Source organism: Anomalospiza imberbis, chromosome 16 (assembly GCF_031753505.1).
Source record: "Anomalospiza imberbis isolate Cuckoo-Finch-1a 21T00152 chromosome 16, ASM3175350v1, whole genome shotgun sequence".
Taxonomy (NCBI): domain Eukaryota; kingdom Metazoa; phylum Chordata; class Aves; order Passeriformes; family Viduidae; genus Anomalospiza; species Anomalospiza imberbis.
The window spans coordinates 3,207,547-3,225,506 of NC_089696.1; the positions used below are offsets into that span (position 1 = coordinate 3,207,547).

The 17,960-nt window shown below is 56.4% G+C and overlaps 1 protein-coding gene across 4 annotated transcripts; it reads right to left on the reverse strand.

Annotated features, from left to right (window-relative positions):
• Window positions 1-27: 27 nt before the first annotated feature.
• Window positions 28-17,436, reverse strand: PGAP6 (post-GPI attachment to proteins 6). 4 transcript variants are annotated; one of them, XM_068206619.1, is made up of 16 exons: window positions 17,274-17,436; window positions 13,053-13,230; window positions 11,353-11,560; window positions 11,141-11,274; window positions 10,508-10,773; window positions 9,039-9,358; window positions 8,270-8,363; window positions 7,567-7,690; window positions 6,765-6,901; window positions 4,736-4,914; window positions 3,787-3,933; window positions 3,291-3,407; window positions 937-2,840; window positions 666-896; window positions 486-586; window positions 129-446 (listed from the first exon to the last, which is right to left on the reverse strand). In XM_068206619.1, the coding sequence occupies exons 1-13, from the start codon at window positions 17,368-17,370 to the stop codon at window positions 2,544-2,546; spliced, it is 2,298 nt and encodes a 765-aa protein (XP_068062720.1). In that variant the 5' UTR covers window positions 17,371-17,436; the 3' UTR covers window positions 129-446; window positions 486-586; window positions 666-896; window positions 937-2,543. The 4 variants fall into 4 exon arrangements, with proteins under 4 accessions (XP_068062722.1, XP_068062719.1, XP_068062720.1 ...); XM_068206621.1 differs by having other exon boundaries at window positions 28-416; window positions 557-586; window positions 666-2,840; XM_068206618.1 differs by having other exon boundaries at window positions 28-416; window positions 537-586; window positions 666-2,840.
• Window positions 17,437-17,960: the final 524 nt, after the last annotated feature.

Below are 17,960 nucleotides of genomic sequence, written 5' to 3' on the forward strand. Positions count from 1 at the left end.
ACTGTGTGACTGCAGCCACCAGGCGTCTGCCCGCAAATACTGTCACCTTTATTAAATTATAAAACCGTAAGCTTTAAAATTTACCGTATAAAATAATCACAGGTATTAACAGCAAAGAAAAAAATAACTTTTTCTTTTTTTTTTTTTTTTTCCCCAGACACAGGAATTTGCTTAGATTTTACCCAAAATAATTAACCCTCCTGCAAGCACCAATGCCCGGTCAGCAGGGAGGGGGCAAAGCAAAAATGAATGATTAAACACAAAATAACAATCACATCAGCGGGATTTCTTGTGCCAAAGCTTCTGCTTCCAGCACGGAAATCCCTGAAGGGAAAGGCCCGATGAGGAATTATTGCTTTCTATGATAACCAGCAATACCCGGCCATATCAGTGGCGTCAGGTCACACTGGTGGCACCTGGGTCACACTGGCAGCACCCAGGTCACACTGGTGGCACCTGGGTCACACTGGCAGCACCCAGGTCACACTGGGGGCACCTGGGTCACACTGGGGGCACCCAGGTCACACTGGCAGCACCCAGGTCACACTGGGGGCACCTGGGTCACACTAGCAGCACCCAGGTCACACTGGGGGCACCTGGGTCACACTAGCAGCACCCAAGTCACACTGGGAGCACCTGGGTCACACTGGCAGCACCCAGGTCACACTGGGGGCACCTGGGTCACACTAGCAGCACCCAGGTCACATTGGCAGCAGTCAAGTCACATTGCTGGCACCTGGGCCACACTGGCAGCACCTGAGTCACACCAACAGCACCTGGGTCACACTGGAAGCACTCAGGTCACCTTGGCAGTACCCAGGTGACACCAGTGGCACCCAAGTCACACTGGCAGCAGTCAGGTCACACTGGTGGCACCCAGGTCCCACTGGCAGCACCTGGGTCACACTGGCAGCATCCAGAGCAGCATGACGGCACCCAGGTCCCACCGGTGGCACCCAGGTCCCACCGGTGGCCTGGCACGGACGGCACGGCTGTGAAGGAGCAGTGGTCCCCTGCCACGGTGCTGGGGCCTCAGCACTGCTGTGCAAACAGAGACAGGGGACAAAAAAAGTGCCTAAAAGTGGTAAAAGTTGGAGGAAGCCCTGAGGGCCCCATGCCCCCCTTCCCCACTGTGCTGCCCTGGATGGCAGCAGCACAAGGAAAGGCAGGGGACACAGGTGGTGGGGGGATGACACTGCTGGGTGTGGACAAGTGTCCTTCACTTGTCCTGAGCCTGCTTAAAAAGGGGGACTTTGCAGAGGAAGGGGAGTCAGAGGGATAAAGTGCACAGCTGAGCTGGGTGCTCTTCAAAGCAAAGAACCCCGAGGAGGCAAATCCTTCATTAAAAGCTCTTTCCTCCCCAAAGCCACCTGAGGAGAGGCTCCCAGCAGCACACACCAGGCTGACACAGCTGGAAGGATGGAGTTGAGCCCTTATCTGTAGAAGAAGGATGGGCAAAGACAACTTCCCTGGTTGCCAAGTTCTGCCCTTGCTTTCCGCGTGCCCTGGAGTAAGGCTAAGGTGAGACACGCTGCAAAGGAGACCGTGGCCACCTGGGGAGCCCTGGTGATGCTCCTGGCTGGGCTGGGACACTGCTGAGGCCTCAGGAGCCTGCAGCACATCCAGGCTCCAAGGCACAGCGGGCTGGAGGAGCAGCTCAGGCACCACCCCAAACCAGCTGTGCCACCCCAGAGGGAGCCCTGACCATGCCAAAACCCCCACAAGGAGGAAAACAGTGAATCCCTGAACACCATCAGCCTGGCTCCTTCCAGAGCTGAAGTTAAACTCAGACTAAACCCTGCACTGCTGTGGGTTTCACAGCTCTGGCCAAGGTGCTGCTGCTGCCTCCAGCATGTCCCCACATGGGGTTTTTCACATTCCTGCCAGGTCTGATCCTGAATCCAGGGCCCAAGTCCCAGCCTCATTCTTCTCCCACAGAATCAGGACCAGGTAAGAGCAGAAGCACCTGTTTCAGAGGGAGAGAGGCTCCAGACCCCCAAGGAGATGGCAGCCAAGGGCCCATCATGTGCTGGGATCAGGTCCCTCCCTCCCCATCAGCAGCAAGGGCACTCGGCAGCATTTGCTCCCCAGAACAGAAGAAACGTGTTCTTCTCTTGGGTTCAAGTGCTGACTGCAGGATGGCAGGGGAAGTCCCTGTCCCGCATCCTCTACCAGGACGGGGTGCAGAGAAGAGCCAGCAGCCAAAGCCTTGGCTCCAGCTCAGTGTGGGCTAAGCCCAAGCCTCATGGATGCAGCAGCGGGGGAAGAAGGGTTGGCGATCTCCCCCAGGGCTGTGGGGAGGTGGGGGACAAGCTATTCCTTGATCTGGAACCATGAAGATCCTGCCCCACCCCAGCAGAAAAGCAGAGGTGGCCTCAAACTTGCCTCCACAAGACCAGCCCAGACCATCTTCACCTTTAAACCCAGTCCACGCTGCGCCCTCCTGTCCAGGGGACGAGCACGTGAGAGGACTGACGAGGTGCGAGGGGCAGCCACGGCCGAGGGCACCTTCCCCATCCGTCCACCCCTGCGACCAGGACAGGTCAGGTGACAGCATAGAGCTCCTCACGGTCGTTCTGGCAGATCTGATAGCGACACGTGAGCTTCTGGGACCAGGCCCAGGGCTTCTTATGCTTGTCCCGAGGAGGGAGCAAGAAAGCGACGCTGCAAGCCACCAGCACGTGCCAGATGCTGTGGGTGTAGTAGTAGTTCTCATTGGTCTCCATGAAAGCGTACACTGAGATGGCAATGAAAGCCAAGGTGATCCCGGGGAGGAGGTAGAAAACCCAGCGCTTCCACGAGGAGGGGTAGCAGTGCCTGCGCTTTGCTCCGTGGTGAACCTGGGGGGTCAGAGCACACGGGGGCTAAGCAGCCCAGCAGGGGCTGGGGCAGGGGGCAAACAGACCCCAGAGCATCTGCCAGCCTCCCGGGGTGCTTGCTGTCCCTGAGGAATTCGTCCCCCCCACTGCTTGGGCCCATCTCTGCTCTGCGAAAGCCCCCCGGGAGCTGTGGCACCAGAGCCCAGCACAGATGCTACAGCTCCTGCCCAGGGCCAAGCCACAGCCCGTGTTTTGGGACAGCACTGCAGCTCCAGGTCTGAGACCCAGAACCAGGAGTTTCTCAGCTGCTGCAGGGCTGGAAGGTGAATCCCTTGCCCTGCCCCCTCCACCTGGGTGTTTCAGGGTTTCAAGCCATGCCTCTGGATGGGCTGGAGCCTTGGGTCTGCTCTACCACCACCACTCCCCATGGGGAGCAAAGGGCAGCAGTGCTGCCTGGCTGCCCTCACTCACCCACGCTGTAACCATGATGAGGAGGGCGAAGAGGCAGGGACCCATCATGTTCCACACCCCTCTGCGGTCCAGCTGCAGGGACATGGCAATTAACAGGGTCCCCAAGACGAAAAGGACCTGGAAAAGAGACACCACCACTACTGGCGGGAGCTCATCTGTTGAGAGAGTACAGCCAGACGTGCCAGAGGCAAGGAGAACCTCTTCTTCTGGCTACCCAACTCTGCATCCACGTAAGAGTCAGGAAAAACACCTTCAAGAAGGAGGAACCACAGAACCCGTGAACCTTTACCCCAAATCTCAGGGGAAATCTTCAGGCCCAGCCCCTACAAGCAAGCAGGCATGAGCCAAACTGCTGGGACAAAACCACCCAGGGTGGCACTGGATGACAAACAGGCTTTGTCACCCAGCTGTCATTAAAATACAGCGGTGAGAGGGCTCAGCGTGGCCACTCATGGCTTGGGTCTGGCTGGGCCACGTGGGGACACCTGACACTCACGTATTTCAGGATCTTCTTCAGGCGGGCCATGCACAGGATGGTGACCCAGATGGACACCACGGAGCCCAGGAAGTCGCAGTACTGCAGGGTGTCGTAGTCCATGATGCACATCACGGCCACGCCCGGCTGGTCACACGCGTGGTAGAACTGCGGCCGGGGACAAAAGCAAAGGTCAGCATGAAGCCAGCAGCACCACATGGCTCTCTGGGAAGGGGAGGCAGGAGAAGGCTCAGCCCACAGGCAGGATCCCTCCTGCAGTGGCTCCAGGAAGCTCCACCAAACTGCTGTGGCATTATGGGAAGCAGGTGAGAGCAGGCACCCTGCACTGTGCCAGCAGCTCTGAAAGGGCAGGACACAGAGCTGGAGCGGGTCCAGAGGAGGGACATGCAGCTGCTAAGGGGACTGAAGCACCTGCTCTATGAAGACAGGCTGAGACAGTTGGGGCTGTTCAGCCTGGAGAACGGAAAGTTGGTGAACTCATAGCACCTTCCAGCATCTGAAGGGGGCTACAGGGAAGCCGGAGAGGGATTCTTCTCAGAAACTGGAGTGATGGGACAAGGACTAATGGGTACAAACTGAAAGTGGGGAAATTTAGGTTAGATATTAGGGAGAAATTTTTTACTCTGAGCATGGTGAGACACTGAAACAGGTTCCCCAGGGAGGTTGTTGATGCCCCAGCCCTGGAAGTATTCAAAGCCAGGCTGGATAAGGCCTTGAGCAACCAGGTCTAGCGGGGGTGTCCCTGTCCATGGAACTAGGTGATTTTTAAGGTCCATTCCAACCCCTTAACATTCTTGGATACTACAATGTGCCCATGGAGGAGCTTGTCCAATGATCCCAGGAGCTCCTTGTGGAGCTCCAGGATGGGCTGCTCCACCAAGGACTTCATTCTGGCACAGCATTCCCAGAGCTCAGGGGAAGGTGTCAGGGGACACAAGACAGTCCCTACCGTGGAGAAGAACATGGTGTAGGTGTAGACAGAGGCCTCCACCAGGTAGAAACGATAGACAGCGACTGCAATGGCGGGCAGGAACATGAGGTTGCTCAGGGTGAGCAGGAGCGTGGCCAAATTCTGTGTGCCCACGCTCTGGGCCTTGGTGTCATCTGTGCAGCTCCAGCCACCCCAACCTGCAGACAGAGAGGCTTCTGTGGATCTCAGAGGCCCTGCCTTGTCCTCCCACAGCAACTAGCAGGAGCCTGGGGTGCCTGAGAAGGAGCAATCCCACACCCAGACTGTCCCAGAGCCTCTTCTCCATCAGCCTCTCACACTCCTGCTCTCATTACTCTGCTGTGGGAAGCTGGGAAGCCCAGCAGAGCCCCATGGCTGCCCTGAGGACATTCCCCAGGTTGTCCCCATGTAGAGAGGCCATCTACATCCAGACTGGTACTTTCCATCCCTGCAGTAACTCAACACACGTGCTACTTGCTGGTGGAACATCAAGCACTCAAGGTTCAGATGCTTCACGTGTAAGCTGGGTGCAAGATCCCTACAGATCCCAGGAATCAGGTGGAGAACGATCCTCAGCACTGAGGAAGCCACTGGGCTCCTCTCCTACCAGCTGGCATAGCAGGGCAGACCCAAAACCAGGTCACGCTGCTCTGGACCTTCCCCAACTGACTTTTGAAGATCTACAAGGATGGAGACCTGGAACCTGTGCAAAAACAGACAGCTCTGAAGGGAGAGAAAATGTGTCTTCTTCAATTTAGGTGACAATTTCCTTGCTGCAGCCAATGTCTGTGGCCTCTTGCCCTTTCCCTGTGCTCATCCTGCATAGCTGGCTCCAGGGTCCCTGTAACCTCTGGGCAGCAGAAAGTGTGACTGGTCCCACTCCAGCTCCTCTTCCACAGGCTGAACAAACCCACTGCCTCAGCCTGTGGTGACACCCAGGGCTGCACAGGAGCCTGGGAGTGAAAATTTCCTGAAGGACAGTGCCTGACACAAAGCACAACTCTCACCCTCTGACTGGATACCAAGGACTGAACTGAGGCAATCTCTAGGAATACAAATCTGCCTCTTCTTTTTAAAAATTATTTAAATTATTTTAATTAAAGATTACAATGTCCATGCCCTCCTTTTGAAAAAAGGAGGTCAGCCACAGGGCAGCTGGGGTATGTGCAGGCACTCCATGGCCAAGAAGCAGAGTTAAGAGTAGTATCCATCCCATTCCAGAGTCACTGGAACCCACAGCAGCAGCTTTGCCCCTGCTGCCTGCAGGCTCCCTGCCAGGCAGAGACCAGGGAATCTACTCTCTGTGGTTTATTTCTGGGTCACCAATATGCAGATGGGGCACTTTGCTAGGAGTGATTCAGCAGAAAGCTGTCCTCAGCCTGTTTCTCCAGTTCCCTTAAGGTGCTCTGTGCTTCCCAGAACCTGGCAGCCCTCCGGGAAATTGGGATGCTGCTCTCCATCTCGCTCCTCACCCATGATCAGCACTGCAGCAGGGAGGTCCTGGCTCAGGCCCAGAGCAGCAGGGAGCCACATTTTGCCCTGTCCTTCTGCTGAGAACAGGTGCACAGACCCACCCAAGCACAGCAGAGCTCATCTTCCCTACACCACAGACTTCCCAGGCCATTAAGATAATTAGGAGCTGACACAGATATTCCTCCTCCAGGGGCACCTCTGAGTCTAAGGCTCTTGGCAGGAGACACACAGGGACCGCAGCCCAGCCTCATCACATCTCGTACCAGGAACCCACACAGCAAACCTCCCTGACAGGCACAGGCTCTGACACAGGCATTTTCAGGCACCCTGACCTCTCTGGGATGCTCAGGAGCACTGCTCCAAGCCCTGGGGGACTCCAAGCTGTCCTCATCCCAATTCCCCATCACCCCTGGGCTGCCCCTCAGAACTCTGATTCCCCAGGCACTGACACTGCCACCCACAGCAAACCCCAGGCTCCCCCACTCCAACACCACCACTCTAAATTGTGCTGTCCCCCCGGGGAGGATGGCAAAGCTTCCCAGCACACGGCACTCACCAGCCTTGCAGCTGCAGCCAGCATAGAGGTAGCCGTGTCTGCGCAGGAGGCTGCACTGCCCGTAGGGCCCGCAGTCGTTGAAGCAGGGGGTGAGGTACGCGAACACCGTCACTTTGCCTTCGGCGCTGGCACATTCCCTGCAAGGACAGCACGTCCCCTTGGTGCCACAGTCCTTGGGACAGCCCCCTGCCCTGCTCCCAACAGCCAGGCCATGCTCCTGCCTGCAAGTTCCCTGGTGTTTCCGGATCTGCTCCAACCCTCCCAGAAGCCAGGAGCAGAGCCTGTTCCCTTGCCACTTGGGCTGCCAAACTGATGTCCAGGTGGGTGTCAGCTCTCCCCAGACCCCCACGGCAGACCCCAGTGCCCACGACTGTCCTCAGGACCAGTGTCACCAGTGCTGTTTTGCATCATGCACTTGGCTCCTTACAAAGGAAGGAGGAAGGCAAACTGCAGGAATTCAGGCACAGCTGCCTGCACTTTAGAGACCTCCCAGAAGGGTAACAGCAGCAATTATTTCCCAATTTATCACCTCTGAATCCACCTGGGGAAGGGGAAGCTCACCTAGGCAGGCTCTGCCATCTGCAGTCTATGTGAGCTGTGCCAGCTCAGCATCAAACAAGCTGCTTGGGTGCTCACAAGGGAGCAAGTGAGCAGGGCCACCCACCTCCCTGTCCCTCTGCAGCCACAGTTCAACTGCCACCAGGTGAGAGGACCCCACAACCCACACAGGAGGACAGGGGGGTCAGGTTTGCTCACACGAGCCAAGGGCAGTGGGATGTAGCAGGGTGACACCCAGACTCACCCCTGTCCCTTGGGGCAGAGGAGCTGCAGGGACAGGAACCAGTCATCGGTCTGTGGGTACAGGACAATCAGCATCGCTTCTGCAGAGGATGTGCTCACACTCAGAGGGTAGCCCTGGGAGAAAGCTGAAAAAAGGAGAGTGCTGTGATGTGCCAGGGCTTGAGGAGAAGGGCCCACAGCAATCCCAGGCTGAGACTGACCACACAGGAATCAGCTGCCTCCTGTGGCTCCTTGCTCCCATGCTCAGGAGGCACCAGCAGCATGGAGAGGACCCCTGCTCTTAAGACCCTTTTTCTTGAGATCTCAATTTTTTCTGTCATCTTAGTTCCTGGTACATATCTGGGCAGCATAGGGCACCTGGAACAGCCTGTTGTCTTGGCTGGTCCTCCAGTGCACAGCTTAGCTGCTTTGCACACCAGCAGTACCTTCACCATCCCCAAACCTCCTGCCAACAAGGCTGGAAGAACCCCAGCTGGTAACCAGACCTTCCTTTGGTGGAGGCTATCTCGTGGTGCCAAGACCACCACTTGCACTCCAGCACCCTGGGAATGTGCCAGCACAAAGACCTCATGAGGATTTGTGCAAAAATCAGATTCTTTGGGACACACCATGAAGTCCTGAGTCAGTTAACAGCTTGCCAGGTCTAAAAGCAGAGCCCTGAGATAACACAGCTGAGCTGGTGGCAGTGCCAGCATCTCTCCTACCTGTGCTGCAGTTCTGTGTGGCGTTCAGGGACAGCACTGGAGAAGCAGCACTCACACAGGCTGCCACGGTGGCATTGGCCAGGCTCACAGATGTCTGTGCAAACAGAGCATTGTCCAATGTTAGAGTGCCCCAATGCCATCCCCTGCACCATTCCTTTCCCAGGGACAATAAATCCTTCAGGTCAAGTCACCCATCAATTCAGAAGGTTTCTGTTTCACTGGACCTTATGCTACCACTGTGTTGTGTCACGGCTGAGAGGCATCCTTGTGGGGGACCCTGCCAGGGGAACTGCCCCAAATGATGTGTGGGGGTACCCACACATCATTTCAGCACCACCACAGGGGAGACAGAGTCTGCAGAGCCCTGGGCCAGCCCTCAAGGGGTTTCATGGAATTTCAGGGGGCTGATTTTGGTGGTGGGGTGTCACTGAAGGAGCCTGGGAACCAGTGACTTGGACAGGAACATCCCTGGGTTCCCCTGCTCAGCCTCCTCTCCTGGTGGCAAGGTGACAGGCTCCCATGGAGAAGATGGCATTGCAGCTGCTTTCCATTTTGTCTCCTCTGCGTCACTGCTGCCACATGCTGCAGGCTGTGGCATTTGAATTGGAGCTGGCAGGTGGGACATGCTGGAAGCAGCCAAAAAAGGCTCGGAGTATTTTGTAACAACAAAAAGAGAAATAGTCCCAGTGGTTCCTACAACCTTTGGAGCATGCAGGAGCAGAGATAAGCCCTGCCAAGGGGACCCAATCCCATCCATCAGCCTGCTCACCTTGTTGAGCAGCAGACTGACCACGAGGGATCCCCCGCTGTCCATGCCGGTGTTCAGGTTGAGCAGGAGCAGGGTGGGGGACAGGGAGGTCACGGGCACACTGGGGCCATTCAGGAGCCGGTAGCGCACGGACACCACGTCCAGGTCCTCCCTCACCACGGGCTGGCTCTGCAGGCAGGAGCTCTGCTGGCCGGACGCGTTGCGTGGAGCCTCTCCTGCAGCTGGAACAGAGCTGCCTGCTGCTCCTGGTCTGGCACCAGCCTGGCTCTGGTTTAGGCTGATGAAGTTAAGGAAGGAACTGGTGCTTCCTGGTCTGCAAACTAGAGCCAAAAAGGAGAGGAATCAGCACAGCCAGGTGTAGCACCTCACCCAGGCAGGGTCCCAGCAGATCCAGTGCTCCAAGGGGCAGCACAAACTGGGGGGGGGGTTTCAGGTGGTTCATGCCCTGCAGGAACTGTCCCTGAAGTGCCATCTTTGCAGGAGGAGCATCCACAAGCTGGGACACTGCTGGGAGCCAGGCAGTGGTAGAGTGGGTGGAAGCACCTGGAGCTACAGGGAAGGGGGAACAGAAGAAGGGATAACATAGCACCATCAAAATGCCCAGGGAGTGCTCACTCATCACCAGCAGAGCTCAGCACTCAGCTGTCCCACAGCCACGGGCTGCACAGAAGTTTCTCCCAGCTCCCCATATACAAGCAAGCAAAGCTGAGCAGGAGGGAGAAGCCAACCCAGTGGAGCTGGGCACACTGTGGCAGATGGAGCTGAATGGGACTCTTGGAGGCCCAGTGCTGGAAACTGTCCATTGCTCCCAGAGACTCCAGTGCTACCCTCTAACACCTCTGCTGCCAGTGCCGGGACTTCCAGCACAGGCTCTGCTTTGAAGAGGAGGTGGCAGAACCCCCAGCAGAAGAAAACTTTAAAAATGTACCTAGTTGGTGAGCTTCCAGCAGTCAAACAGGGGTTACGGTCACATAATGGGTGAAACGTGCCTATCACAGCCACAAGGACCTTGTGACCACCTGAGCCACACGGTGTCACGGGAAATGGTGACACCCCCTCACAACAACTCCAGACATTTCCCCAAGTAAACCTCTGTGAGGTGGTTTCCTGCCTGTAGCCTGCTCTTGGCCAATTAGTAGTCAACACAGCCTTAGTCTGGTGTACCACAGAAAACTATTTTTCCCACCAAATTTTAAGCCAGCCACTGCTTCCCAAACAACCTTTAGAAAAATAACACTGAACTTTTCAGGTGTTTCCAAATGGGCAGCTCTAGCAAAAGCCTCTCTGGGGTGAACACTGGAGCTTTCAATTTTTTCCCCAAAGCAAGAACTAGGGCATCCAAGAGGAGGCAACCAGCATGGTGGGGAGCATAGGCCACCACGGCCAGGCACCCAAAGACCCAGGGTGACACATCACACACAGAGTTCCCTCTGGTCCTTCCCTCAGTGCTAAAGAACACGGAATCCCACCTGTGAAAGAAGCCAGCATCTCCACCGACACGCTGGCATTGGCAGTGCCGAGACTCTCCACCATGATCTGCAGCCACTTCTCCCAGGGGGGCGACTCCAGGGCCAGGCTGCAGTTGATGCTCCCAGTGCAGGTGAGGCTCCTCTGGAAGGACTGGGGCAGGGTGATGGAGCCCAGCAGCACCCGCACAGTGCAGGCTCTCTGCTCGCTGGTGACGCAGCTGCTCAGCTGGAACCGCATCCCTGCGGCGTGCTTGGGAACGAAGACCCTGCAGGGAGAGGGAGCAGCAGTTTGCAGAGCTTGTACTCTCAGCACAAGCCAGGTCCAGGTCCCCAGGGCTTTGTGACAAGAGCTAGACTGCCCTGGTTGGTGCTGTGAAAATCCTTCCCAAGGCAAACATCTGGAAGAACTAAAACTCCTGCAGCTGAATCTATGACCACCTGGGAAGAGTCAGAGAAGGGTGCTCGTGTGCTCCCCGTGCAGACCCTACCACTGCTGCAGGGAGCTCAGCGACAGGCTCAGAGACCCCCCAGCTCCAGCCCCACGTGGGAACAACACTGGCTTCCCCTAAGCAGCTCGTGTGGGAAGTCCCACCCCACCGTGCCCTCAGTTGCCCACCCGCTGCTCCCACTCACTTGACATGCAGTGGCTTAGCAGGCGAGACAACGGTGTGTGGCATGGGGACACCAGGCTCCAGGACAGGCATATCAGTGAGTCTGAGCACAAACATATCTGCCTGGAACATATAGGGGCATGGAGTGGAGAAACCCTGCAGGAGGGGAGAGCACAGGGGTCAGCTGTGGCTGTGATGAGACACACGGGGCAGGGCACTGGGCAGGCCCCTCACCTTCACCTCGATCCTGCCCGCAGCCTCGGGCAGGTGGGCAGCGATGAACCAGTCCCCAGCAGCGGGGGTGGTGACGTTCACGAAGGTGGTGTTTTGCACAGCACTGCTCAGGGTGATGCTGATGTTGTAGGAGGGACGGACGGTGGCGTTGGCAGGAAAGCGAGTGCCCAAAGGGTTAATGACAGGAGGGGCTCCGTGGCGAAAGTGCCTTCGAGAGAAACCACAGTGAGAGCAAACTCAGGGAGGTACAGACACCGGCAAGATAAACTGGGATACAAACTGGCCTGGGACTGGAAAGGGAGCAGGCTGGAAAACTCCACATTTTGAAGTGGAGTCATCATTTTCACCTGGTGAGGACTGGCTGCTATTAGCTTATCTGGGATTTATTTAGAGATTGGTTTAACTTGACAGCTTATTAAGATTTACATGGTTCCATCAAGCCTGGGAGCAAATTTCCAACACTTCCTAAGGCTAAGCCCCACCCACAGACTGCTGCTTTACAACCATCAGCAAATTTCCCATATAGGGAAAATCGTCCACAAAGAACTTTAATTTTCTAGCTAAGATCTGCATCTTCCCATTTCCTCTTTTAAGGAAGGCAAACAGACAGACTAAAAAGACACTTTCCAAGGAAGGCCCATATTACAGACTTCAGTACAGCAGCACTTCTGCTTTCTAGATAAGCCCAGCATTTGAAGTAGCAGAAACACACACAGCTGAGGAATGTGGGAGATATTTACTCAGTCAATTTGGCATTTAATTTGATTGCTTTTGGACTGCACTGCAACAGGTTCAGCAAGCAGACATGACAGGTGATATGTTCTTACCCCTTGGAGCTTATCTGGGTTAGCCATCATTTCTTGGATTATTGTTTAGCTGCTGCCTTGTCCCTCATGTCCCCAGAAACCTTTCTGGGAAGCAGAAAACAGGCAGATCATCTGTGCCAGGCTGCTCAGGAGCAACTAAGAGTGCCAGTCTCCCCAGCACAGACCAGGGAAGCACAAGCCAAGCAGCTTCAGTCACTCCCAGATCTCTGTGGCATGGGTGCCAGACACCCATGTGACTCCATGGGCACAACTTGCTGAGGAAGCTTGGTGTCCTCCAAAGACAAAGCTCAAAATCTGACAAGTTTTGGATCTCAAATACTTCAACAAGTCAAGTACTGTTTTAAAAGCAGCATTTCTTTCACTGACATTGAGTTTGCAATCTTCTCATGCTCCTGTACCCACAGGACACCACATTCCTCTCCTATCTCTGCTCCACGCTTGGCCATGCCCCTCACAAAGTGCCCCCACATCTCCTCAGTTCCTCTGCACTGGGCAGTTTGCCCATCTCCAGCCAGTCTGCGTCTGCTCAAGTCCCTCGTAGTGCTGCCACATCGTTTGGCACCATGTGCAGGTTCTGCCAGGCCAGGAACACCTCTGAGCAGCACATCTGCCTCACTGTGAAGCTCTCTCCAGTGTCCTAAGGGGTCTCTTGGACACCACACCTGACAGGCAGCCCCAGATCCACTGGTAACATGAACACAAAACACTCCTACAGGTTTAAACACAGACTCAGTGCTGCTGTATAAAGAAACTACAGCTCCTGCAGCTGAGGAACTGCCCAGCCTCCACAACCAACCAGCCCCAGCCACGAGTGACCAGGACAAGGGGACAAGAAGCCCACAAGGACAAGCCCTGGCACGGGGACATACATACACAGTGATCTCCATGCTGGTGCACTCGGGGCCTTTCCCCCGGGATGCCTGCAGGAGCCAGCGGAGCAGCACGGTGTCTTCTGGCACGTGGAAGTGGAAGAGCTTGGCGTTCCCATACCAGCTGTAGAAGGAGAGCTTCTGTGCACTCTGAGAGAAGTACTCGGAGACATACAGGGAGTCTGGAAGGGAGAGAGCACAGCAGTTGGTGGGGGAGCTGCTGGGGGCAGGCTGCAGGGCTTTATCCACCCACAGAAGCACACAGGAGGCTTAATGTTTCTTGGAACAGTGCACTCTGTGTCCCTGATTTCTCATTCCAGTCCCATTAGAAATGTGGTGATCCATGCTCCTCCAGCCAGAACCACCCACATGCCTACTATAAAACCATCACCCTGAACCAGAGAGCACTAACAGATGCCTAAACTTCACTCTGAGAAACGTGCCCTGAAGATAAGAGATCACCAGAGACACCAAGGAGGAGGAAAAGGTCAGGAGGAAAGGTTGATGGCAGAAGGAAAGGTGATGGAATAGGCAGCTGGAAGCCCTGGGCACAGCACAGAGCAGATGGGTGCAGCCAACATGGGGGTGCCCTCTGCCCCAGCAGCAGTTTTTGGTGCCAAGAGGCAAGAGCTGCGCCCTTGTCTCCTGCTGAGCACATGGGCTGATGTTTTACATGGGCAGAGAGTGAAAGGACAGTGGGGATGATTTTAAACAAAAGGAGGGGAGATTTAGATTAGATGTTAGGAGGAAATTCTTCCCTGTGAGGGTGAGGAGGCACAGATTGTCCTGAGAAGCTGTGGCTGCCCCATCCCTGGAAGCGTCCAAGGCCAGGTTGGATGGAGCTTGGAGCAACCTGGTCTGGTGGAAGGTGTCCCTGCCCATGAGATGATCTGCAAAGGTCTCTTTCAATCCAAACCATTCTGTGGTTATCCATTTACCCAGCTCAGGACACAGGTGCTGTCTTCCTGTGACACACAACACTAAGCAAATTCATGTGCTGCAAATGTCACTCTTTCAGACATACCTTCTAAAGCCTAGTGATTTTCCTAGCTGGAAGAAAGGCTGCTGTGATAGTGAGAACAGCCCCAGGGTAGGCTGAAAGGTCGTGCAAGAGGACAACAGCTACTCAAAGTGCCATCAAAGTGACAAACTAGATCCTCCATCCCTCTGCCCAGCTACACACCTACAGATCACACTCAGCAAAATATACATTACCCACACCAGCCAGACTGCAGCTGAGGGCTGGAAAAGAAGCATCACACCAGTTGAGAAAGGGATAAACTGCACAGAGACCACAGAGCCAAGGTCATCCAAAACCAAGGTTTGTAACACTCAGGAACAGGGCAGAAGGTTATATCTCCACGTGTCTGTGGAGTGTTTCCTGATGCTACTTTCCTACTTTGGAATCCCCAGAGTGGGGAGAAACTGTGGCACATTTCAGAGGCAGATTCCTCGTTTCTATGATAGAATAGCAGTGAGGGTGAGTTAACTTGCCTTCCCTCAAAGCTGCACAGGGGGACCCAACTGTGTATAAGAAAGACAGCAAAGAAAGAGGAAAACAATCCTTAGGCAGGACCAGATCCTTGGGACGTACTTCCTGCCGGGAGGAATCTAATCCTAGCAAGAACTATGATTTGTGCCTCAAAGGAGAACGCTAGCCGGCCTGCACCCACGGCACTGCAAGGAGACAGGAACGGTAATCATGGGTTTAACTCCTTGGCAACTTACCAAGCCAAAGCCTGCGGGCATCCTGCGAGGCCAGCAGGGAAAGGAGGAAACAGGAAAGCAAGAAATACCAGCCACACAAGGCAGCTGGAAGATTTGCTCCTGGAGGAAGAGCGCAGCTGCCTGACCTTGCCGCAGGGGCTGCCCCGGCCACGCACCCATGGGGGACAGCCAAGGGAGCAGAGCTGGCAGCACCTTCATGCACAGTCAGGAAAGGCCATAGGGAAAAGCGAGCCTTGGGCGGGATGGCCAAGAGGCCACAGGGCCTGGGCAGAGCTGTCCCACTGCAGTCGGGGCCACACTGCTCTCCAGCCAGCAAGAAGCAGAGACCACAAAAGGGGCTTTTCAAACCCATGCTCCCTGGCTGAAACGCCAGTGCAGTGCGTGGGTACTGTGGACAGGAGCTGGCTGTGATCCCTGCCAGCCCAGGGACATTTCCCGCATCGGGGCTATGGAAAGGAGCAGGCTTTCATCAGTGGTGTCTGTACCCCCAGCACACTCCACACACACTTGGCACACTCATTTCTGGCAGTCTGTGGAGACATTTGGGCACAGGAGGAGGGTAGGCAGGGACATAAAGCTTGATTAGAGCTGGGAGAGTCTTGGTCCTTCTCCATGCAACAGATCCCATCAGACAACCTACCACCTGCCCCAAGCCCACCAGCTGTCAGCCACGGCCACCACCCATCCTGCATGTCCTCACCAAGCCAAAGCTCCCTTTGTGTGGGTTTGGGGGAGGACAGGGCAGGCCAACTGCAAAATTAAAAACTCCAGCAATCAGCAGTGCTCTTTATTAAGGACTGGTCAATTATGTGGAGCGAGCTCAAGAGCATTACCAGGTCAGAGCAGGCAGACCTGCCCTGCCCACGCACTGCCTGTCACCAGGTAAGCACCAGCTGGGGCTGTGGGCAAAGTCCACTGACAAACAGCTTCTTGTGGTGACAAGGGCTGAACCCCTGCTCACAGGCTGTGCTGGGCACCCAGAGCTGTACCAGCAACCTGGTATGTGACTCCCTCCGCCCAGGGTGACAAGAAAATACCACAGATAAGCGGGACATCGGCACAGAAGAGCCTGAAAGACAAGTCACTGCAGCCAAAGTGTGTGCTCTGGCAGCCCATTTGCATCAAGAGAGAGTTCTCTGGCATGTGCTGTGCTCTGTTTGTGTCCATCCCCATCTATTCAGTCTGCTCGACACCAGCATGGCAACACCTGGAAAGTGCCACTTGACTGTTCCATGATGTGAAACAAGCTTTAAACTGAGCAAGAGACCTGCCCAGTAGATGCTGTTTTCCATCCTCTTCCATACAGATCTCGCATAAGCAGATTTCAAACGTATTGTGTGAAAACCAGAAGTGTTTTAAGACAAGGAACAGAACGCAGTAGAATCCCGGATGCACAGAGGAGACACATTATTTCAATTTCACAGTAAAGAGTCACTTGCTACAGCTTGGGTTTGTTTGTACAAAGATGATCTCATGGTAGTTTTAGGAAATAATACCTTGACTGCGGGTTTCACAGGGCGTCCCATCAAAGGCACGAAGCCCTCATTTCAAAGCAGACACCGTCTAAAGCTACAGACTTGATGAGCCTGACTCGAGAAAAGACTGGGCTATGTTACAGGATGTTTTCCCACTTACAATGTAACAGAAATCCCGTTCCTTTATCCCGGGTCTAAAATCCACCTGCAAATGCTGCAGAACAAGGACCCCTCGCTCCCCTGGAGAGCAGCTGATCTTTGCCAGCACCCACACATAACCTACCGAGGTACTCCCTAAGCGGCACTGCCACAGCCGGCGGGACGGCGCCGGGACAAACCCAGCACCACACGTGAGGCGCAGGGAGCTCTCCAGGGCTGGGAACCCAGCGAGAAGGATGCCAGAGCAGGGTGGGCCTGGGGCACGGGGCCACGTCCCCCGCGGCTCCCCGAGAGCCTCACGCTCTGCGGACTGCGAGGAAGCGATAAGCACCATCAACAGGACAGCCACGGGCAGAACGAGCCGACCTCCGAGACGGAGCCAGCAGGTGAACATCCTCACCTCCCCACACCTCTCCACCCCAGAGCAGCTCCGGAGGGGGGGCACAATCCCCGCGGGTCCCCAGCCCCGCCGCTCTCCCAAAAGCCCCGCTCCCATCCGTCCGTCTGCAAGCACTGGAAGTAAAGTAACCTGAAAACAAGGCAAACCCAAGGAAAACAACCGCTGCAAACACAGCAAAACCTCTGCCAGTGGCCTGAGCTCGCACTGCTCTGCAGGGCCGGCACAAGCGCTGCTCCCCGGGGATGCTCAAGAGCCCCCGACTCCGCCGGGAAAGCACGAAGGCACCCCAAAGTCACTGCAGATCCACCCCGGCAGCAGCTGCGACACCCGGGACAGCTCCCGGGGCTCCCCTCAACATCACCCTCCGCTTTCCCAGCGCCGCCTCTGCCCCCCGAGACCCCGCGGCCGCCCCCGCCGTGCCCCGGCCCCGCGGATCGCCCCTCTCCGTCCCGCCGGGACTCACCGGGGCCGGTGCGGTCGGCGCGGCCGGCGGGCAGCGCCAGGAGCTGCAGCAGCAGCAGCAGCAGCCGCGGCAGGGGCGGCCCGGCTGCCCCGGCCATGGCCGCCCGCCGCTGCCCCGGCCCCGCCGCCCGCCCGCCCCGCAGCGCCGCCGCCGCCGCCGCCGCCGCCGCCGCCGCCGCCGCTTCCGCCGCCCGCCCCGCCCCGGCCCGCCCCGGCCCCGCCCCCCGCGGCACCGGGAGCGACCAACCGGGGCTGCCCGCGGAGCCCGGCGGGGCCGCAGCTCCCGCCTGGGCGCACCGCCCGCTCCGGCCTGGGAGCCCCCGGGATGCGCCTCGCGAGTCGGAGCATCCCGGGCACGGGGCAGAGAGCCCCGGGGTGCTCCCCGGGGTGCTCCCCGCTGTGCTTCTCAGCGCCGTGAAGGCCGAGGAAGGTGGTAGTTGGAGATCGGTTGAAGCTGAAATCACAAACATGCACATGCCTCGGTCATAACCGGACAGCCCACCGTGTCCCCGCTCGGACGGGAAATCACTGGGGAGGCTCAGCCCTACAACTGATGGGTGATTTAATGCTCGTTCCTGCAAAGCCCGATTGCTTTCTTTGCTCTCACGTATCTGCCATGTTCATAGGACTCACAGGAGATGTGGCTTTCACAGGCATGGTCAACTCATTCTCTGATTTTCCAGCTGAT

Excerpts from the sequence above, each read along its gene's own strand:
- PGAP6 (XM_068206621.1), bottom strand. The coding sequence starts at position 17,370 with ATGGCCGGGGCAGCCGGGCCGCCCCTGCCGCGGCTGCTGCTGCTGCTG. Across the intron at positions 8,364-9,038 it reads TCAGTCTGCTGCTCAACAAG|ACATCTGTGAGCCTGGCCAA; the intron begins GTGAGCAGGCTG and ends CTGTTTGCACAG. Across the intron at positions 6,902-7,566 it reads CTCTGCCCCAAGGGACAGGG|GGAATGTGCCAGCGCCGAAG; the intron begins GTGAGTCTGGGT and ends CTGTCCTTGCAG.